The sequence below is a fragment of the Prunus mume genome, linkage group LG4 (genome assembly GCF_029339155.1).
Source record: "Prunus mume cultivar Tortuosa linkage group LG4, ASM2933915v1, whole genome shotgun sequence".
In the NCBI taxonomy this organism is placed as follows: Eukaryota; Viridiplantae; Streptophyta; class Magnoliopsida; order Rosales; family Rosaceae; genus Prunus; species Prunus mume.
Window position 1 is genome coordinate 6047297 of NC_142701.1, and position 23028 is coordinate 6070324.

The 23028-nt window shown below is 39.4% G+C and overlaps 2 protein-coding genes across 2 annotated transcripts; both read right to left on the reverse strand.

Annotated features, from left to right (window-relative positions):
* Positions 1-2345: 2345 nt before the first annotated feature.
* LOC148917768 (senescence-specific cysteine protease SAG39-like) lies at positions 2346-3473 on the reverse strand. Its single transcript, XM_089050546.1, has 2 exons — positions 3029-3473; positions 2346-2938 (listed from the first exon to the last, which is right to left on the reverse strand). Exons 1-2 carry the CDS (start codon positions 3360-3362, stop codon positions 2346-2348), a joined length of 927 nt encoding a protein of 308 aa, XP_088906672.1. The 5' UTR covers positions 3363-3473.
* A 15216-nt stretch (positions 3474-18689) lies between these two features.
* On the reverse strand, positions 18690-19817 carry LOC148917769 (senescence-specific cysteine protease SAG39-like). The gene is made up of 2 exons (XM_089050357.1): positions 19373-19817; positions 18690-19282 (listed from the first exon to the last, which is right to left on the reverse strand). The coding sequence occupies exons 1-2, from the start codon at positions 19815-19817 to the stop codon at positions 18690-18692; spliced, it is 1038 nt and encodes a 345-aa protein (XP_088906483.1).
* Positions 19818-23028: the final 3211 nt, after the last annotated feature.

Sequence of the window (23028 nt, forward strand, 5' to 3'; positions counted from 1 at the left end):
AATTACAGGTTTCATTGAAAAGCATATCATACTTTTCACATAGTTCCCTATATGACTGGTCATCTTGTTCCTTGTATGACTGGTCATCATGTACCCTATATGACTGGTCACCCTGCCTATCATCTCTAGACACAGATTCATTTCCTGAATCATATTTTCTTTCCTTAACTTCATGAACTCTAGCAAGGCTAGAGTTATGAACAGAACCAACAAGGGCAAAATTATTTGCCTCTTCATAAGATGAAGTGATATAGTTGTTGGAATCATCACTATCACTATCAGTCCATTGTGCACTAATTGACTCTTCTCTCTTATTAGACTTTGTCATGTGGTTACTTGCACATTCCACATCAATGTGACCAGCACCGCCACATAGATAGCACTTTACAAGACCCTTCAAACTTTTGTCCTCCCTAAAGCCATAAGAGTTCAAAAAATTCCTCTCCTTAAAAACATTGTCTTGACACACACATGTAGACGAACTAGAAAGATTTTGACAATTCCTAGTGACTTTGGTTTTATCTTTAACAACCCTCCTATATTTCTTAACAAACAAGGCAAGCTCATCATGAATGCAAGGAGCAATTTGATCCATTTTTATGTTTACACACCTAATACCAATTAGCACCCAAAGGATCTCTCTATTTATGTTAAGAGCTGGTGCTCTGATACCAATTGAAAATGGTACTTAGGTGACGAGGGGTAAATTTAAAAGATATTCAACCAAGAACGCAGCAAACTTCACACACTCTAGACCTTGACCAAATACTCTTATGACTTGTCAACTGTCATATATGAATTATACCAAACAATAACATACACAGAGCACACCAAGATGTACCTGCAAGCCTAGAGAATTACTAGTGACAACCTAGGCACTCAGAAGGACCCGTCAATCTAGGCATCCCATGTGCTAGCAACAACTATGGTGAAAGTGTGTGAAGACCAAACAGCAGAATCAAGCAAACACCAAACAGCAGAAAAAGATGACTAGTCAACTGCACAAACCCAGATGACTAGTCAACTGTCAAGAACACAAACCCAGAAAATTTACAGAGTTGGAAACCAGAAACTGTTTACCCAGAAACCCACCATTGGGAAAAAATGGGGGTCATCAACCGACCAGGCAATCCACTAAGTAGAAAAAGATTCTTACAAAGGAACACAAGCAAGCTCAAGAAAAACCTAGATCTATTTAGGAAGATGAGCTATACCTCCTTTGTGCAATCTTCTTCTCCAACTTAGCAAAGCTTGAAGCTCAGTTCTTCATGGCAATGGCAGCTCCTTCTCCAGCTCGTTCATCCCATGGCACTAGCTTGCAAGCTCCAACACAAACCGAAACCAAAATTTGGATTCAAAGGAGAATGACCAATTTCTTCAAGAAACCATACTCTTGAAGAAATCAATCTTGAATCTGACCTAGATATAAATGATAGAATGATTTAAGTAGCTAGATGCAGATTTGTGTTTCAAATGCAATTTTTCAAAAATAAATCAATTGGAAAAACTCATAGATGAAATAAGATGGTTCTCTCGAGGAAGAAGAAGCGAAAGATGGCAAGCCAAACTTTCCAAAACTTCCACCCAAAAGAGACAACACCCAAATGACCAAAAACATAGCCTTTACAGCCAAAAAATTCCTTAGGTCAGAAAACACAGATGAGCAGAGAGAGAGAAAGAGGAATAGGACAAAACAGTTTGCTTATCCAAATGGAAATCCTACAGAGCAAGGATGACTAGTCATCTGAGAAACGGATGACTAGTCATCATTTTTATGAAGACTGTTTTATGAAATGATATGCAATGCACAATACCTTTGTCAAATTGCTTGAACCTCCATACAATAGAAGTTAGAGAAGAGCACCAAGAAAGGTTTTCCTTAATCTAAACTTGAGCTTGATAAATAACAACACACATTCTATTACAAAGTTGTCAAGGGAAGCCAAAAGAAAATAGTAAAAACCATACATTAACAGCCTTGGCAAGGTTGGTGGGGTTGGTGTAGTTGGTGAGGTTGGTGTATTTAGGAATTAGGGATTTAACCAAATCCCTAATTAAGGCGATGAACAAATATATCCAATTTGAATTAGGTAACCTCCCAATTAATTCGAGTACCTCCCAATTAGATTAGGTAATTCCCAATTAGGTCAAATAATTCCCAAATTTATTGGTTTAATTATTTGACCTAGGGTGAGATAATTTGCTTCCACATTAGGTATGCAACGTTAATACACAACTAAATGAAACTAGAGAAGTTTTTGCAGCTTTATATTAAGCTTTCCAGTTTACTTACAGATACAATCTTCATTAAGTATTAGTTTCATACATTTTGCAATACCTACAACCTATGCAGTGGGGTAAGAGGCTTCCATGGCAATGCCACATAGGCCTTCCTTAGCATCAACATCTCTTTGCATTCTTATGTATCCTTCTTCACCCCATAACGTGCCCCATGAGTTTTTCACCAACCAATACTTAGTCCCATCCTCACTGACTCCATAACCAACAACCGTAACACCATGGTCTAGGCTCGTTCCACAAGTTCCTGTAAAGACACCACTTGAATAGAATTGGAAGTCAGAACCACTAGCGTCAATGGCAACAGAAACAAGTTGATGAGCGACAGCGTTAAAAAGGGCCTTTTCATCGTTTGCAGGAACATCTTCGTGGCCAGTTATCTTGGCTGCAATGTTAGCTTCCTTCTTGGTGTTGCATGTACCATCAACACCGTTGTAGGGATAGTCAGCTTCCTTGCTAAGCCCGTGATTTTGTTGGATGAACTGAAAGGCATCATCCATTAAACCACCCTCACAACCTTGGTCTACACCTTTGGTGTCGCAATCAACAAGCTCTTGCTCAGACAAAGAGACCAGTTTACCAGTTGTAAGTTGAGTAATTCCTTCTGTAGCTGCCACTGCTGAAAATGCCCAACAACATCCTGGATTTTGATTGCACATAAAAGCAGTTAGAATAACATAAAAAAATAATAAATTCCAAAAGGAGAACATGTAGTGTTTCTCTAATTTACGACATTGGCCTTGGTCCTTGATGGGTGTTACAGCTCCTTTCTTTCTCCAATCCATCGTAGCTGGCACCGATGCCGTGACATTTTCATACTTGAAAGAAGTCGTTTTTGTGGAACATTCATGCCCCTTGAATCTGTTTCTTGAGGCTATGAATTCTTCATTTGTAAGGTCTGTAAATTGATTGACTCTTAATTTGTAAGTTTTGCTTGAATCGGCGTTGGAAGATTCTATATACGCAACATTCTCCTTAAATATCTTGAAATGCTTTTCCTTCTCTTCATTGTCGGTATATACGCGCCCATAACGAACCATCCACTGTTCGTGTCTCCCATACATGGATGCATCTTAGAGACTACGAGAAGTGGCTTCAGAAGACCATGCACCCAGCATGATGATTAACGCCAAACAAGTACATAATTTGCACAGCTGTAGGTTAATGGACTCCATGGTAGCAAGTGGAAGCAAGTAGAATTTGATAAAGAAAAGGAATTAAAGAGTAGGTATATGGAAATGGGAGAGTCCTCCGCAGTTTATGTAGAGTGTTTCCTTGCCATCTCCGTGCCCCAAAAAATGCTCTGCCATTAATCTTCATGACCCCAAAAATGTTCTGATATGGACGCATAGCTTATAATATAAATATGACCATTGGTATAATTCGTCGATGTCTGACGATAAGTTATTGGTCACAATGGGCCCTACTATTTACCATCGTCCTTTTGTGCATAGTGTTCACAATGGACCGGGTCCCTACTATTTACCAGTTGGATCCTAAACTAAGAAGGACCATTTGCGGACCAATACACGTACCAGAATATGCTTGTTATTTTTCGTAATTTTGATAATTAAATGCCGAATTTATGATTTAATGTTTTTTTTAAAGTCCGATATTAGTTGGGTGGTGCATGATTGTAGAATACTTCTGTCACAGTTACAAGGTTGTTCTCTTGCTTTTGTAGGCCAGGATTTAACGGATTAGCTCATTTTGCTTTGCCTTTAATTCGAGTATCTTTATGGTATGAGAACTCTCATAATATCATACAAGATGTTTTCGTTGAAAAGAGCTTATAATTTATATTTGCTTCAATAAAGTCGTTTTCTTATATTTTCTTATGTTCAAAGTGGTTTTCAATTGCTCTATAGTCTATATATGAAAGTATTAGACACAATAATCACATGTTTATCTTGCAGAAAGCTGTTTGATTAAATGTCACTGTAGACTATAGAGTTAATTGACGGGTATGAAAACCACTATTATTTTCTAAAAGAGTGTGAGTAATGAAAGAAAAAAGAACTTTTGGAGTTGAGTATTATAATTTTGGTTTAGTTGTTGTCTTGCCCTTGTTCTTTCACTCGAATCTAACCCTCCTCTTGCGATCTCAACTAATCTTTGCCAATTGTGCTTTTACTCAATGTGTGTGTTTGGATAAGGGAGTTTAAGGGCTCGTTTGAGAGTGTTTCTTCTCGAAGCGGTTATGTAAGTAGCGCTTATGCCAATAGCGTTTATGACATGAGTGTTTCTACAAAGAAGCAGTTTGTTGTTTGGATGTCACATTTAAAAGTGCTTTTACACTACATAAATGCACTTTTGATATTTTGTTGGGTGTTTGACTAACACAGTAAAAACACTTTTAAAAGTACTTTTAAAAAATTAAAAGAATCCCAAAATATTATAATAAACAAATAAAAATTCACAGGATCTCACCCAAGAAGGAAAGTGTGGGAACTTGTAAAAACAATATATATATATATATATATATAATTATTCATACTACATATTAATTATTTATTAATATGAATTTGTTTTATTTACATATTTATTTGTGAAGACTTATATGTTATTATATTTTAAGCCTAGTATGAGATTATCCATTTAGTTGAAAGATGACAGCATTCTTGTTTTCCATGTGTAGAGACTTAGAATTGGTTTTAATCAAATTATCATTGCCATGTCACCTCGCATGCTAGTGACAAGTGGTGTTGTGATATCATTGGGTAAAGGTGGATGACTCATATTATTCCCTTACTTTTCTACCGTATCTTTTGGTGGTGTTGTTGTGATAGGCCAAAGGGTGATGAGTCACACAAGGATTAAAATATCTGACGTGCATATAATCACCAAAAATGACAGATATAGATATTGAAACACAATTTTGGTGTAAAACTTTCATAGATGTTATGTACATTATCAATAAATGTATTGAACAAATAAAACTCAAAATTTACTAATAATAAGATATACATATGATGAAATATAAGTGGTATGTAATGCGCGTTAATGAAAAGTTGGAAAATAAACTATTGATTAGAATGAAAAAACCATGCATAAATCCGTAGTTTGTTTAAACATTGGATTACAATTTAGATAAGAGTCCATCTACATATAAGTGAAGAGCTCCTATGAGGTTCAAACAATGAGGAACAACCATCCAGATTCATACAATAGTCATACCAAGTCATTTAACCGAAGCATTTTGTAAGCCATGTTTGAACATGGTGCACATAGGTCTCTCTTGAGCTCCCTACTGTCCTCTCATACATGGGATAGTTAGGATTAACCCAACTAGTAGGTCCATAATCTGTTTCATCATCTTAAACTCCATCACTAGTTCCACTATAATCAAACATGACATAACCATAGCCATCATAAGATTCATTTGAGTTAGTACTAGGTCTAGTTTCTATGATCATAAATCCAAAATTGATCGCCATGTCCTCTTCAGATGAATTGGAGGTATGTGAGCAGTGGACTGTGCAAAGATTCTTCATATTAATAAATTATAGGATTCTGGGTAAGGATTAGCTATTTTTGGGTTTCAATTTGCTTCAATTGCTTTCAAAACTTTTGAATTTTTTTTGGGTTCTGTTATGGGTATCGGGAAATATCGGAGATATCAGCAAAATATCGGGAATATCACACTTATCGGGGGATATATCGTTGATATAGGGGAAGACATGGCCTTACCCCCCAGTATCGACGTCGATAGTTGAAAATACTGATATATCGGTGTATCAACCGATATTTCAATCCTTAGAGTCACATTATTCCCTTACTTTTCTATCTTATCTTTTGGTAGTTTAAAATATTGTATATATAAATATTATTTGGTTGCATCGGTAGCCTCTCCTATAAGTATCATGCTTACTTACTTCAATCATTCATTCCAATCATTTAAGATAGATTTCTACCATGAAGTAGTGTTAGAGAGAGAGAGAGAGAGATATAAGGAAGAAAAAGAAACAAGATGAAGAGCGTGTGTGTTTATCTTGCAATATTTCATACTTATTATGGTGAGTGGGTTATATAATATGTTCTAAAAGTTCTTATTTTGTGATAAATATGAAAATCATGGGTTTATTCTATTTACAAACCTCTCTCTATTTTCAAGTCAAGCATGTCTAATTTGTGCAATACTTTACACAATATATATTATTTGGAGTTTTTGTGAAGTATGTATTATTCATGGAATATGAGAACTTCAGTAACGGGGTATCCGAAGGGTAAATGTGTCAAACGAGGACATAGGGCAGTGAGGCCGATAGGGTTCACGTACTGGGTACAATTTGTGAAGGATAACCAAGACATTAAGTAATGATTTGATATGATTTGGATTGTGTATCTGTTTATTATATTTTTCTAGAGTGTGTAAAATGACATTGCTTGACTAACATATTACATAATCTACTCACTGAGCAGTGGTTTGTGTTTGCCCGCTTTTGCGTTCACTCCTGTGATGGAAGGGCAAGTTCCTCACCGCCTTGAGAACCATAAACTGGTCGACAAGTCAGCTTTCTTTGGTGTGCGAAGCGTGCCTTTGCTAGCAATAAAAATTCTAGCAGACTTAGTTTGGAGTAGATAACTTGCGCCCCAAGTTACTGATTTCTGCAAACAAACGATTGTGAATTTGGGTGAGGAATATCTCCCAAGTAAGTTCTTTTCTTGCCTCAGACGGGTGAGGACTTTAACAATTTATCTCAAGATAAACAGTGTTCGGCCAAAATGGTTGATGAAATTTAAACTGCTTTGCAGAATCGATGGAATTTAAATCGCTTTTTAGGCAGAATGCCTTTTACAAAACTATAACAATAAATACTCATGCTAGAGAGATGAAGATACAATTGGAACTCCATTTCTGCTGGATGGGAGGCTCTGCTGGGCTGGACTGAAATGTCCGGCCGATCGAATTTGGGCCGGATCGAAATGTCCGGCTGGACTGGAATGTTGACAACTCTGATTGCTAAGTTTCAACTTTAAATCGATACCAAAGGTTGATTCTGGCAGAGCTTCAATGTACTTTAAGCTTTTGTGAAGCTTCGAGTGGGCGAATCGCGCTTCTTCAGTAAGGCGAAGTATGGTCGTTCTCGAGACTTCAGTGGGCTAGAGACTGCACTATGAAATTTGAATGACTTATTTTCTAAGTCTGAACCTTGGGAATTCTAATCTAAAGCTGGTTTTCACTTGGAATTCAAGTGAGCTTCTGGTTGAGTTGTTTGTTTGTGTCTTGGCTCAATGAGCTTTGGTTGCTTCAGTGTTTTGAAGTCATTTTGAGTTTTTGTTTTTGATTGATTTTTTGGTTTTTTGAGTGTCCTCTACCCTGTTCACTCCTTCTTGTATTTATAGAAAAACTGTTTCTTCTCTGGAGTAGGGTGATTGTGTTTTTTATTGGGCGGCAAAGATATTTTCCCCCCTTTTCCTCTTCTTCTTCAATTTTGGCAGATAGGTTCTCGGATAGGCGATCACTTCCCTGTTTTTCAGCTGCCCCTTGTGATATTTTACCCGTGATGGTTAGTTTGATTCTTTTTCTGGACAGCTCCCTGCTTTCCTGCTTATCCTCTCTCGAGATTTGTAACTTGCTTATCTATCTTGGGAGAATTACCTTCTCTGTAAAGATAGGAAAAATCTCTGTATATACATATATAAGGGGGATTTAATCTTCATTCTTCTTGATGTCACGAACCCTTCAAATCACTCCTTCTATGGCGCTTGCTATTGCGACTTTTTCATCACAGAGGTCACGACTTTTATCCCGAGGTCGCCATTGCTTGACTTTTTATCCCGAGGTCGCCATGTGGGATTGTTCCTCTTCTGTCTGACTCCTCTTCCTATTATGTTGGGCTGTGAGGCCCAAATCACTTGTTTGTTCTGATGGGCCTTTGGATGTGTCAATTTTGGCCCAAACAATGCCCCTTAAGTTTGAATCGTTTTGAACGGTTTGAGACTTAAATGACGTGGCCATTAAATTGGCGTGGTAAATTCCCGTTAACGGAAAATGTAAAAGTACAACAAAGGGACAAACTCAAAGACAGTAGAAACAAAAGACAAACTTTAAAGACGGAAGTATAGAAACAAAGGACAAACTTAAAGACAGAAGTGGAAGTACAACAAAAAAGGGACAAACTTAAAAGACAGAAGTAGAAACAAGGGTAATTTTGAAAGGAACCAAAAGATTTCTAGTGTAATCTTGTGTCTATCCCGGGGTCTGTTTGTACGACTGCGCGTCCCACATGGTTGGATAAAACTTTTTTAACCATTTGCCATTGATTGGGGCCGTATGAACTTCTCCATCCCTATCCTGCAACCTGTATGCCCCCATTCCGAGGATCTGGTTGATTATGAAAGGGCCTTCCCATGTAGGCGACCATTTTCCATAACCAGCCACATGGGTTCCGAGGGGCAGAACGCCTTCGACTATCTCCCCTTCTTCAAAACTCTTGTCCCTGACTCTCTTGTTGTAGGCCCTTGATACACCTGCTTTTCCGCCAGAGTTTGTTGAGAGTGTCAATTCGCTGCATCTAATCCCTCCAGTTCGGCATGGCACGGGAGTAGTTTTCTCCTACTAAGTCATGTTGGTGAGCAATTCGAGGGACTGAACAGCTATCTCCATAGGCAGAATTGCATCATGACCGTAGGTTAACGCATAGGGAGTCATGCGTCGCTTCTCTTTTTGAAGTTCTATATGCCCACAGAGTTTCTGACAGCTTCTCATGCCATTGTTTCGGATTCTTCTCAAGCATTTTCCTGATAATGTTGATGATCACTTTGTTGCTTGATTCTGCCTTGTCCATTGGCTTGGGCATAATAAGGAGTGGATTGGAGCAGTGAATTTGAATGCCTCTACCATGTCCAGCATTTCTCCGGATATGAAGGAGGATCCTCTATCAGTTGTGATTGATTCTGGGATGCCAAATCTTTGGATAATCTGCTCTTCTATGAAAGTGATGATCTCTTGAGATGTAGTAGATTTAACAGCCTTGGCTTCCACCCACTTAGTGAAATAGTCTGTGGCAACAATGATAAAGCAGTGCTGCTGGCTGCTGGCTGGATAGATCTTACCAATGAGATCCATTGCCCATCCTCTAAAGGGCCATGGTTTTACCACTGGATTCATGGGAACTGATGGAGCCTGCTGGACTGGACCGTGTCTTTGACAAGATTCACACCCCTTGGAATAGTTAATGCAATCTTTCATCATGGTTGGCCAGAAGTAGCCATATCTCCTAATTAACCAGCACATTTTTCTCCCACTTTGATGTGCTCCATAGATTCCTTCATGGGTTTCCCCCATAACTTTCATGTATTCTTCCTTTCCGAGGCACCTTAAAAGCACCTCATCCTTGCTCTTTCGGACCAAATCTTCATTCCACATAAGGTAGTTTAAAGCCATGATTCTGACTCTTTTTCAGAGGGCAAAGTTGGATATCGTAGATAGGTCATGATAGGATTTCTCCAATCATCTTCAGTGATTGTGGCAGAGTTGACATCTACCTCCATGCCTCTGGCCGAACAGATGGTAAGCTTTTCTTTCCTACCCGATGATTCTTTGTACACAATCTTCGCATTTGTACACTGTTGCCACCGGCCAATTCATTGGCTGCAAAATTTTCTTCCTTGGGATATGTTCCCAAGTGGCTTCTCCAATTCCGCTGAAGATTCCTAGTCGCCACCAAGTAGACAAACAAAGAAGGGCTTAGGAACTTGTATTCCCAAAGAATTTGTTTCAAAACCAAGATGGAATCTCCTGCACTTTCCACAGATTGGATTCCTAGTTCTACCAGTATTTCTAAGCCAATGATTAAGGCCTCATATTCTCCCTGTTGTTGGTGCATTGGAAATCCAATTGGAAAGAGTAGCAGTGTCTGATTCCAAGTGGTTCTTCCAAGACAATTCCCCACGAAGTTACATCAGTTTTTGATCCATCAAAGTATAACTTCCAAGGTGCAAGATGAACTGAGTAGATAGGATTGTTGAGGCAGGTGTGAGCTCTGGTCAATAGATCTGCATTTGCTATGTCTAAAGAGTCCATATTTTCAATCTCCTCTCCGGGATGATCTGCTAGGAAGTCTGCCACAGCTTGTCCTTTGACGGCTTTACGAGGAACGATATCTGAAGGCAAATTCTGTCAAGGCCAAGGTCCATTTTCCAATTCTGCCTCTTAGCATTGGTCTTGTTAGCATGTATTTGATCAGATCTGTTTTGGCAATGATATAGATGGTGTATGGCAGCATGTAATGTCTGAGCTTTACAGCAGTGAAGTACAAGGCTAGGCAAAGTCTTTCAATTGCAGAATATTTTCTTTCCACTTCTGTCAGAGTTCTGCTTAGGTAATAAACCGCCTGTTCCTTTCCTTCCTTGTTATCCTGAACCAATAAACTTCCAATGGATACTTCTGATGCAGATATATAGAGCTTGAGTGGTCTGCCTCTCCTTGGTGGGGACAGAACTGGTGGATTTGAGAGGTAATGCTTGATTTCCTCAAAAGCTTGTTGGTGCTGTTCTTCCCACTTAAAGGTTTGTTCCTGTTTTAATCTTAACAAAGAAGAGAAAGATCTGGATCTTTCCTGCAGAATTGGATATAAATCTCCTCAAAAAATTAATTTTTCCTAAGAGACTTTGCAATTCCTTCTTGTTCCTAGGTGGCAAAGCTTCTATGATGGATCTTGCTTTGTTTTTGTCGATCTCTATGCCTCTTTGGTGGACCAAGAATCCTAGGAAATTTCCCGCTTGAACTCCAAAACGCACTTCTTTGGGTTCATTTTCGCTTTATGCTTTGCCATTCTTAGGAATGCTCTTCTTAGATCTGTCATGTGGTTTCCCTCCTCTGGTGATTTAATCACAACATCATCAATATAAACTTCCAGGGAATGTCCAATCATATCGTGGAAAACAGAATTCATTGCCCTTTGATAGGTAGCCCCTGCATTTCTCAAGCCAAAAGGCATTACAGTGTATTCAAAAGCACCTATATGCCCTGGACACATGAAGGCCGCCTTGTGGATATCTTCTTCGCCATCATGATCTGATTGTAACTGCGTTGCCATTCATAAAAGATAGCATCCGGTTGTGGGCAGCCCATCTACTAGCATGTCTCGCCATTGGCATAGGTACTCATCCTTGGGAGAGGCTTCATTCAGTTTCGTAATCCACGCAGATTCGACGCCTTTTCCTTTTTAGAACTGTACAATGTTAGCTAGCCAATCAAGATAGATGGCGTGCTCGATGAATCCTGCCTTGAGCACCTTTCTATTTCTTCTTTGACTTTCGTTCCTGTGTCCATGGACATCCTTCTTCTGGCCTGCTTTGACGGTAGGTATCCCTCTTTGATTGGCAGCTTGTGTTCTACCAATTCCCTGTCTAATCCTGGCATCTCATGATAATGCCAAGCAAAACAATCTTTGAACTCTTGTAGAAGTGCAACGAGTTCCTTCTTAAGTGGCTCTTTCAATAGTGCGCTGATAAAGGTAGGCCTTGGATCCTCCCCTGCTCCTAAGTTTATTTCGCAGGATCTTCTACCTCCGCGAGAGTCGCCCACCGGCTGGTGCAAAATCTAGCACTTCCTCCTGTAGTTCTTCTTCCTCCTGGCTTTCCGTGCTTTCATGAGTGAATTCTCGCCATATTGATGGCTGAATTCTGCTCAAAAAACTTTCTTTCCTCGATATCAACAATCTTTTGTAATGGACCGGATTGTTGCACTCGATCCTTTTCTTGTTGATTGGGACTAGACATTAGTGCTATGGAAATTTAGGACAAAAGGTCTGTTCCAATCCTCCAAGGAATTGATTAGACCTTCTTCAATGAGTCTCTGGGCCGTGACACCATGGGGTGGCCGTTCTGGTTGACTCCAAAGAAGGTGAAAGGACCAAGGTCATCATGATAATACCTTGCCTCACAACACATGGCAGAAGGTAGAAATGGCCGTGGATCGGCCTCTATTATCTCCATGTAGCCTTCTTCATTCCATAAAGCTAACTGTTGATGAAGAGTGGAAGGAACACATAGACTCTGGTGAATCCAGTCTCTGCCAAGTAATGCATTGTAAGTGGTAGAGGTAGTTTCTACCACAAAGAATGCAACCTTCAGCTTCTTGCTTCCTACTAAAACATCCACATCTAGGATCCCAAGGGTTTTGGTGATGCCTCCTGCGAAATTGGTGACGGTCAAAGGCGGGTTGAATTAAATCCTTTTTTCGCCATTTTGCTCAAAGATTCGTGAGGCAGAAGGTTGATGGCTGCACCTCCATCTACCATAGTTTTGGGAATAGGAACACCTCCAAAGTTTGCTGTTATAAACAAGGGTCTGAGGTGGTTTGCCATTTCTTTGGTTGGTTTGGAGAAGCAAAGCTGATCTGTAGCCAACTTGTGGGTTATTCCTTCTGCCTGGACTGTCTGCTTGTCGCTCGCCCTCTTGTGTTTCGCCAACCTGCACTCAAAACTTTCTTGGGAAAATACGCCTCCGTCCAGAGTGCTCTCTGTCATTCCCATCGCCTGTAACTTTTCTCGCGTAATGAACACCATATTGATGCCTAGGTCAACACTTAACAAGTCCTCCACCTGCACCAAGGCCTCGCTTCGCATCCACCTCCGTCATAATCCATCTGCTTCTCCTCATACTCCTCTGCCCATTCTCCTAGTTCTTCTGCCGAGGAGCGCATTCTGTCATCTGCAGATGGTTCATAATCCAGCTCCTCTTCATACTCCTCAACCCAGCCTACTTGCCCTTCTTCCGGAATAGGATCGGTTTTTCCTCCGCAGTGGGGAGTTTTAAGTAGATTTTCTGAGGCGGAGGCAGAATGGATAGAAGGTTTCTTCGAGGATTCTCGCTTTTCCAACTTCGTGGTTGAGAGATTGCTTGTTCTGTCTGGGAAATATTTCGGCTCTTTCCTTTGGGCGAATTGGCCTCGGAAGCACTGTGCGTTTTTCTCGTTATTGAGGAATGTGCGATCGCCTCTCGAACCTCCTCCTTTGGGTTCCGTCACTCCATTGTTGGTCCGCCACTTTTCCCGATGAATACCACCGCCTTCAATGATGGCTGCCAAAGGTTTATCACTTCTGGGCAACCTTATTGATTTTTCTTCCTTGGGCTGCCTAGTCATTCTTCTGCTGGATTGACAGCCTAGGTAGTTTCTCCGTCTGCCTTATCCTCGGGCGTGGTTCCAATCCGGTCAAAAACACTTGGAGTGGCAGATCCTGCTTTTCGGGGTTACCTCCACCACCTCACACTTGCACTCGCTGCAGAGCACTATTCCAAATGAAATGGTTGCTTTTGGTCTTTCCATAGTCTCTTTTGAAACTATTCTGCTTCTACCGAGTCACCTCTGTAGTCGTTCTGTCCCTCTTTCGCTCGCCAATTTAGGTTGACCATATTAATTTGTGGCGGGAAAAGGATCTGTGGTGACGGATGGAGGCTTTTCTGCTAGCTTCACCTTCCCGCTATTCCTTCTGTATAACATCTCTGAAAACAACACAACTATTGGTAGAATGATTCCAAGAATTGTGCCATCTGCAATACTGTCTGCCCTTGAGTTCTTCTGGTTTGGGCATTCTGTGAGGCGTCTCTATTGCTTTCTGTAGCAACATTTCATCAAACAAAGCATCTACTTTGGTCAGATCGAAAGAATATACTTTGTTCTGCATGGGTTTGTTTGGAACGAACCCTCCTGTGAATGGTGGCGGCTTTTGATCCCTTGGAGGCTTTGTAAGGGTCTTACAACTGATGGGATGCTTTAATTTTGCCATTTCCGCAAAGCAACCTCTCTCTCCTCCGATTCCTCTGCATCTTCTTCTGACTCCACTTCAATCATATGTATTGAGGAAGAAGGGGATTTGTAATACGTGCCTTTGGAAGAGTTTCTCTTCTGCTGTTCCTCTCGAGCAATTCCTCGTACTTGGTTTACGCGATCCGCTAGCTGCAGATTCCAAACAACATCCCATCAAATCTTTTCCTCAGAGAAATTTTGAGGGCACTGAGCCATTTGGATGAAGTGTCTTTCTTCGATGGGGATGCGCATTTCATTTTGAGCTTCAACTCGCTTATAAAATCTTGGGCAGGTTCATCTTCACTGCTTGAGAGCGCAAGGTCACCGATGGTGACTTCTGGCCAATCCTGTAATAGTAGTCATGGAAGACGCTCTCCATTTGCTCCCAAGTCTGAATAGAATTTGCTGGCAGGTTAGTGTACCAAGTGAAAGCTTGTCCAAAGAGAGAGTTCCCAAAAAGTCTTAGCTTTAAGTGGGTTACTCTCTATGGCTATGCATTGGGTGGAAAATCTGCCTACGTGCTCAATCGATGAAGCATGAGGATCTTCCCGTTGAATAAAGTGAAGTTTGGTACTTTAAAACCTGGGACAAGGGTATTTGATCGATGTAAGGTGGATATGGCTTCCTATAGGTGGGCCTTTCCCCCCGCTCCAGCTCCATCATTTCGATCATCCTCTCGAATGCCCCACGCATTTAGAGCATTGACGGGAGGAGGTTTTGTCCTCGCTCGCCGAGCAAATCGCTCGGCCGAGCAAATCGTGGTTCTGGCCGAGCAAATCGTGGTTCTCGCCTATATGGTCTAGGCAGAACTTCTTCCCCGTGCTCCTCCGCTCTTCCAGTCCTGGTGGTTCCTCCGGCTTGCCCCACTGTTTGCTGTTATTGGCATAAGGATAATTTCTCCGCCTCTCCTTCCTCTTGCAGAGGAAATGGATTGGGTCCATCCTTCCGGGCCTGTAGGGTAGTATTGCTGCCTGCTTCAGCAATTTCCATAGGAGATCTTGTGGGGCCGCTTGCCGAACAAGCCGTGGTTCGCTGATTCTTCGGGACTTGTCTCGCGCAGAGCTCGGCCGACAGCTATTGGGCCATCGTTCTTGGCCAGAACAACCACTGTGTCCACTGGATTTCTCCCGCTCGCATCCCGCCACCGTGCACCGAGAGGATTCTCTTGACATGGCCATGCCAATCCGGTGGGGACCATAGGGAAGGTCTAGTTGCTTTGGACCACCTCATTAGGATTGGGAATTCGCCATGGCAGCCTCCCGATCCTTCTGACTGCTCGCTGACTCGCCATTGCATCATGGTCGTCATATTATTTAAGGTCTCTTGGCTCTTTGTGTTGTGACCTCTTGTCGTAACACAGTCCTCAGACGTTCATCCTTCTAGAGCCGGCCCCGACCTCCGCTCTGTCTGCCATGTCCGTCAATGCCGCATCACTTTCTTCCGATTCTAATCCTTCCCTGAGGGCCACTTGGTTTATTTCCATGTCGTGGTATGGGTTCTGGCTAGAGCTTCCAGTATTCATGGACTGGTAAAGAACAATGTATACCGAGAAGTCCCATCAAGGCGTGCAAATTGTTTGCCCGCTTTGTGTTCACTCCTGTGATGGAAGGGCAAAGTTCCCCACCGCCTTGAGAACCATAAACTGGTCGACAAGTCAGCTTTCTTTGGTGTGCGAGCGTGCCACTGCTAGCAATAAAAATTCTAGCAGACTTAGTTTGGAGTAGATAACTTGCGCCCCAAGTTACTGATTTCTGCAAACAAACGATTGTGAATTTGGGTGAGGAATATCTCCCAAGTAAGTTCTTTTCTTGCCTCAGACGGGTGAGGACTTTAACAATTTATCTCAGATAAACAGTCTGCTCGGCCGTAATGGTTGATGGAATTTAAACTGCTTTGCAGAATCGATGGAATTTAAATCGCTTTTTAAGCGTAACCGCCTTTTACAAAACTATAATAATAAATACTCATGCTAGAGAGATGAAGATACAATTGGAACTCCATTTCGCTGGATGGGAGGCTCTGCTCGGCCGGACTGGAAATGTCCGGCCGGATCGAATATTGACAACTCGATTGCTAAGTTTCAACTTTAAATCGATACCAAAGGTTGATTCGCAGAGCTTCAATGTACTTTAAGCTTTGTGAAGCTTCCGAGTGGCATCAGGCTTCTTGATTGTAAGGGCGTATGGTCGCTTCGAGGACTTCAGGGCTAGAGACTGCACTATGAAATTTGAATGACTTATTTTCTAAGTCTGAACCTTGGGAATTCTAATCTAAAGCTGGTTTTCACTTGGAATTCAAGTGAGCTTCTGGTTGAGTTGTTTGTTTGTGTCTTGGCTCAATGAGCTTTGGTTGCTTCAGTGTTTTGAAGTCATTTTGAGTTTTTGTTTTTGATTGATTTTTTGGTTTTTTGAGTGTCCTCTACCCTGTTCACTCCTTCTTGTATTTATAGAAAAACTGTTTCTTCTCTGGAGTAGGGTGATTGTGTTTTTTATTGGGCGGCAAAGATATTTTCCCCCCTTTTCCTCTTCTTCTTCAATTTTGGCAGATAGGTTCTCGGATAGGCGATCACTTCCCTGCTTTTCAGCGCCTTGTGATATTTTACTTGTGATGGTTAGTTTGATTCTTTTACAGCTCCGCTTTCCCGCTTATCCTCTCTGAGATTTGTAACTTGCTTATCTATCTTGGGAGAATTACCTTCTCTGTAAAGACAGGAAAATCTCTGTATATACATATATAAGGGGATTTAATCTTCTTCTTCTTGATGTCACGAACCTTCATACTCCTTCTATGGCGATTGCCATTCGACTTTTTCATCCCGAGGCTGCCATTGTTGACTTTTTATCCTGAGGCTGCCATTGTCTGACTTTTTATCCCAGGTCGCCATGTGGATTGTTCCTCTTCTGGTCGGACTCCTCTTCCTATTATGTTGGGCTGTGAGGCCCAAATCACTTGTTTGTTGATGGGCCTTAATGATGTGTCAATTTTGGCCCAAAGCAGTTTGCTCATCCCTCACCTATTTTGTTTTTTAGATCGATTAGTGGGCAAGACAAAGCCGAAACCAGAGAAGTTGAATTACTTTAGAGTGATAAACTATTATTTATATCTTGTACACTTGTAAGATTATTATAATATATATATAATGGTAATGTATTTTAACCAATTTTTCAGTCTTTTTATTTATTTCTTTCAATTCACTCACCCTGATTTTGGAATATTCTTTATTTTCCAATCGGGACGTGACAAAAAGGATAGTGTTTCGGTTTTAATAGGAGAGAAAAAAAAAAGAGAAAAAGAGAAAGAAAGGGTATTTTGGCATTTAAAAAAATTAAATATGGGTATTTTCGGCATTTTAAAAGTTTCATTAAAGGAGCCAAGTGCTTCCCTTGTTTTTGTCCTGCAGCGCTTTTAAGAAGAAGCACATTTCAAGTGCTTCTTCCAAAGCCACTCCAAATGCTTTTGGATCTCAACCAAAGCGCTTTTGCAATTTTTGCCAAACACCATTTTTAAAAGACAGAAGCTCTTTCACCTATTTAAAAGCGTTTTTCACTGTTCCAAAAGCACTCCCAAACGAGCCTTAAATAACCTAAATAGAAAATTAGAGCACCATTACAACTACATATATTATACAAAAACCTTTAGAGAGTCTATTTGGAGAAGAAAATTTCTCAACTAACCACTTGTCATTCTAATTAGCTCTTACTGTGTCATCATTTTAAAAATACAACATGGTTTTTTTTTTCTCTAAAATGTAATGTTATAATAGACCTATATGTCAATAAAACTATTAACATACTCATGTGGTATGAACATTTTAGTAATTTGAGCAATTAAAAAAATTATATCACAAAAATTTAAAACGGAACTAAAATGCGCCCATCTATGCCTCACGTGCCCATGGACACCTAAATTTTTGGGGACCTATTTACCGTTTATACAATTTTCTACAAATTAAAAACAATTGCCATTTAATAAATTAGGCATCCATGAGTGACTTTCAAACATTGATGCAGTGAGGCTCACACATGTTTCCTAAGCTAATAAAGATTGTGACAAATATGGATGTACTAAGTCACATAATTACATGGTTTGTGATATACTAATTACAGAATAGTATATAATATGTGTGTCCATGAGTGACTTTCAAACATTGATGCAGTTGATGCTCACACATGTTTCCTAAGCTAATAAAGATTGCCCCAAATACGGATGTACTAAGTTACATAATTACATGGTTTATGATATACTAAGTTACAGAGTATATAATATGTGTGTCTTGAAATTATTCTTATTTGGAGTTGTAGCTAGTTTAAAGTTATATATTTTCCTTTTGATAGTGGAGGTGTGCTTCGCTATGTATTTGATTCCAAATAATTAAGTGTTGGTGGAATTAGGTATGCAACGTTGATACACAACTAAATGAAACTAGAGAAGTTTTTGCAGGTTTATATTAAGCTTTCCAGTTTACTTACAGATACAATCTTCATTAAGTGTTGGTGGAATTAGGTATGCAACGTTGATACACAACTAAATGAAACTAGAGAAGTTTTTGCAGGTTTATATTAAGCTTTCCAGTTTACTTACAGATACAATCTTCATTAAGTATTAGTTTCATACATATTGCAATACCTACAACCTATGCAGTGGGGTAAGAGGCTTCCATAGCAATGCCACATAGGCCTTCCTTAGCATCAACATCTCTTTGCATTCTTATGTATCCTTCTTCACCCCATTCCGTGCCCCATGAGTTTTTCACCAACCAATACTTAGTCCCATCATCACTGACTCCATAACCAACAGCCGTAACACCATGGTCTAGGCTCGTTCCACAAGTTCCCGTAAAGACACCACTTGAATAGAATTGGAAGTCAGAACCACTAGCGTCAATGGCAACAGAAACAGGTTGATGAGCGACCGCGTTAAGAAGGGCCTTTTCATCGTTTGCAGGAACATCTTCGTGGCCAGTTATCTTGGCTGCAATGTTAGCTTCCTTCTTGGTGTTGCATGTACCATCAACACCGTTGTAGGGGTAGTTAGCTTCCGTGCTAAGCCCATGATTTTGTTGGATGAACTGAAAGGCATCATCCATTAAACCACCCTCACAACCTTGGTCTACACCTTTGGTGTCGCAATCAACAAGCTCTTGCTCAGACAAAGAGACCAGTTTACCAGTTGTAAGTTGAGTAATTCCTTCTGTAGCTGCCACTGCTGAAAATGCCCAACAACATCCTGGATTTTGATTGCACAAAAAAGCAGTTAGAATAACAGAAAAAAATAATAAATTCCAGAAGGAGAACATGTAGTGTTTCTCTAATTTACCACATTGGCCTTGGTCCTTGATGGGTGTTACAGCTCCTTTCTTTCTCCAGTCCATCGTAGCTGGCACCGATGCCGTGACATTTTCATACTTGAAAGAAGTCGTTTTTGTGGAACATTCATGCCCCTTGAATCTGTTTCTCGAGGCTATGAATTCTTCATTTGTAAGGTCTGTAAATTGATTGACTCTTAATTTGTAAGGTTTGCTTGCATCGGTGTTGGAAGATTCTATATACGCAACATTTTCCTTAAATATCTTGAAACGCTTTTCCTTCTCTTCATTGTCGGTATATACACGCCCATAACGAACCATCCACTGTTCGTGTCTCCCATACATGGATGCATCTTGGAGACTACGAGAAGTGGCTTTAGAAGACCATGCACCCAGCATGATGATTAACGCCAAACAAGTACATAATTTGCACAGCTGCAGGTTAATGGACTCCATGGTAGCAAGTGGAAGCAAGTAGAATTTGATAAAGAAAAGGAATTAAAGTGTAGGTATATGGAAATGGGAGAGTCCTCCGCAGTTTATGTAGAGTGTTTCCTTGCCATCTCCGTGCCCCAAAAAATGCTCTGCCATTAATCTTCGTGACCCCAAAAATGTTCTGATATGGATGTATAGCTTATAATATAAATATGACCATTGGTATAATTCCTTGATGTGTGACGATAAGGTATTGGTCATAATGGGCCCTACTGTTTACCGTCGTCCTTTTGTGCATAGTGTTCACAAATTTACCAGTCGGATCCTAAACTAAAAAGGATCATTTGCGGACCAATACACGTACCAGAACATGCTTGTTATTTTTCGTAATTTTGATAATTAAATGCTGAATTTATGATTTAATGTTTTTTTTAAGTCCGATATTAGTTGGGTGGTGCATGATTGTAGAATACTTCTGTCACAGTTACAAGGCCGTTCTCTTGCTTTTGTAGGTCAGGATTTAGCGGTCTATAGATTAGCTCGTTTTGCTTTGTCTTTAATTGAAGTATCTTTATAGTATGAGAACTCTCCTAATATCATACAAGATGTTTTCGTTGAAAAGAGCTTATAATTTATATTTGCTTCAATAAAGTCGTTTTCTTATATTTTCTTATGTTCAAAGTGGTTTTCAATTGCTCTATAGTCTATATATGAAAGTATTAGACACAATAATCACATGTTTATCTTGCAGAAAGCTGTTTGATTAAATGTAAAATGTCTATCTAGCATTGCAGATAACCTATTTGATTAAATGTCACTGTAGACTATAGAGTTAATTGACGGGTATGAAAACCACTATTGTTTTCTAAAAGAGTGTGAGTAATGAAAGAAAAAAGAACTTTTGGAGTTGAGTATTATAATTTTGGTTTAGTTGTTGTCTTGCCCTTGTTCTTTCACTCGAATCTAACCCTCCTCTTGCGATCTCAACTAAACTTTGCTAATTGTGCTTTTAATCAATGTGTGTGTTTGGATAAGGGAGTTTACTCGTTTGAGAGTGTTTCTTCTCGAAGCGGTTATGTTAGTAGCGCTTATGCCAGTAGCGTTTATGACATGAGTGTTTCTACAAAGAAGCAGTTTGTTGTTTGGATGTCACATTTAAAAGTGTTTTTACACTACATAAATGCATTTTTTATATTTTGTTGAGTGTTTGGCTGACACAGTAAAAGCACTTTTAAAAGTACTTTAAAAAAATTAAAAGAATCCCAAAATATTATAATAAACAAATAAAAATTCATAGGATCTCACCCAAGAAAGAAAGTGTGGGAACCTGTAAATATATATATATATATATAATTATTCATACTACATATTAATTATTTATTAATATGAATTTGTTTTATTTACATATTTATTTGTGAAGACTTATATGTTATTATATTTTATGCCTAGTATGAGATTATCCCTTTAGTTGAAAGATGACAGCATTCTTGTTTTCCATGTGTAGAGACTTAGAATTGGTTTTAATCAAATTATCATTGCCATGTCACCTTGCATGCTAGTGACAAGTGGTGTTGTGATATCATTGGGCAAAGGTGGATGGCTCACATTATTCCCTTACTTTTCTATCTTATCTTTTGGTGGTGTTGTTGTGATATCATTGGCCACAGGAGGATGAGTCACACAAGGATTAAAATATCGGGCCTCCAATTTACGGATATTTCAGGGATATATCATTATCATTTTAGGTATTCGGGAAAAAATCACCAAAAATGACAGATATAGACATTGAAACACAATTTTGGTGTAAAACTTTCATAGATGTTATGTACATTATCAATAAATGTATTGAACAAATAAAACTCAAAATTTACTAATAATAAGATATACATATGATGAAATATAAGTGGTATATAATGCGCGTTAATGAAAAGTTGGAAAATAAACTGTTGATTAGAATGAAAAAAACCATGCATAAATCCATAGTTTGTTTAAACATTAGATTACAATTTAGATAACAGTCCGTCTACATAAGTGAAGAGCTCCTATGAGGTTCAAACAATGAGGAACAACCATCCAGATTCATACAATAGTCATACCAAGTCATATAACCCAAGCAGTTTGTAAGCCATGTTTGAACATGGTACACATAGGTCTTTCTTGAGTTCCCTACTGTCCTCCCATACATGGGATAGTTAGGATTAACCCAACTAGTAGGTCCATAATTTGTTTCATCATCTTAAACTCCATAACTAGTTCCACTATAATCAGACATGACATAACCATAGCCATCATAAGATTCATTTGAGTTAGTACTAGGTCTAGTTTCTATGCTCATAGATCCAAAATTGATCGCCATGTCCTCTTCAGATGAATTGGAGGTATGTGGGCAGTGGATTGTGCAAAGATTCTTCATATTAAGAAATTATAGGATTATGGGCAAGGATTAGCTATTTTTGGGTTTCAATTTGCTTCAATTGCTTTCAAAACTTTTGAATTTTTTTTGGGTTCTGTTATGGGTATCGGGAAATATCGGGGATATTGGCAAAATATCGGGAATATCGCATTTATCGGGGATATATCGTCGATATAGGGAAGATACTACCTTACCCCCAAAGATGTCAGTCGATAGTTGAAAATACCGATATATCGGTGTACTGGCTGATATTTCAATCCTTGTAGTCACATTATTCCCTTATTTTTCTATCTTATCTTTTGGTAGTTTAAAATATTGTATATATAAATATTATTTGGTTGCATCCGTAGCCTCTCCTATAAGTATCATGCTTACTTAATTCAATCATTCATTCTAATCATTTAAGATAGATTCCTACCATGAAGTAGTGTTAGAGAGAGAGAGAGAGAGAGAGAGAGATATATATATATATATATATATAAGGAAGAAAAAGAAACAAGATGATATGAAAATCATGGGTTTATTCTATTTACAAACCTCTCTCTATTTTCAAGTCAAGCATGTCTAATTTGTGGAATACTTCACACAATATATATTATTTGGAGTTTTTATGAAGTATGTATTATTCATGGAACATGAGAACTTCAGTGACGGGGTATCCGAAGGATAAATGTGCCAGACGGGAACATAGGGCAGTGAGGCCGATAGGGGTCACGTACTGGGTACAATTTGTGAAGGATAACCAAGACATGAAGTAATGATGTGATATGATTTGGATTGTCTATCTTTTTATTATATTTTTCTAGAGTGTGTAAAATG

Bases quoted from the DNA above. Each gene is read 5' to 3' on its own strand.
- LOC148917768 (XM_089050546.1), bottom strand. From the start codon at position 3,362: ATGTATGGGAGACACGAACAGTGGATGGTTCGTTATGGGCGCGTATAT. The intron at 2,939-3,028 runs GTAAATTAGAGA...ATCAAAATCCAG, and splicing joins CAAGGACCAAGGCCAATGTC to GATGTTGTTGGGCATTTTCA.
- LOC148917769 (XM_089050357.1), bottom strand. From the start codon at position 19,817: ATGGAGTCCATTAACCTGCAGCTGTGCAAATTATGTACTTGTTTGGCG. The intron at 19,283-19,372 runs GTAAATTAGAGA...ATCAAAATCCAG, and splicing joins CAAGGACCAAGGCCAATGTG to GATGTTGTTGGGCATTTTCA.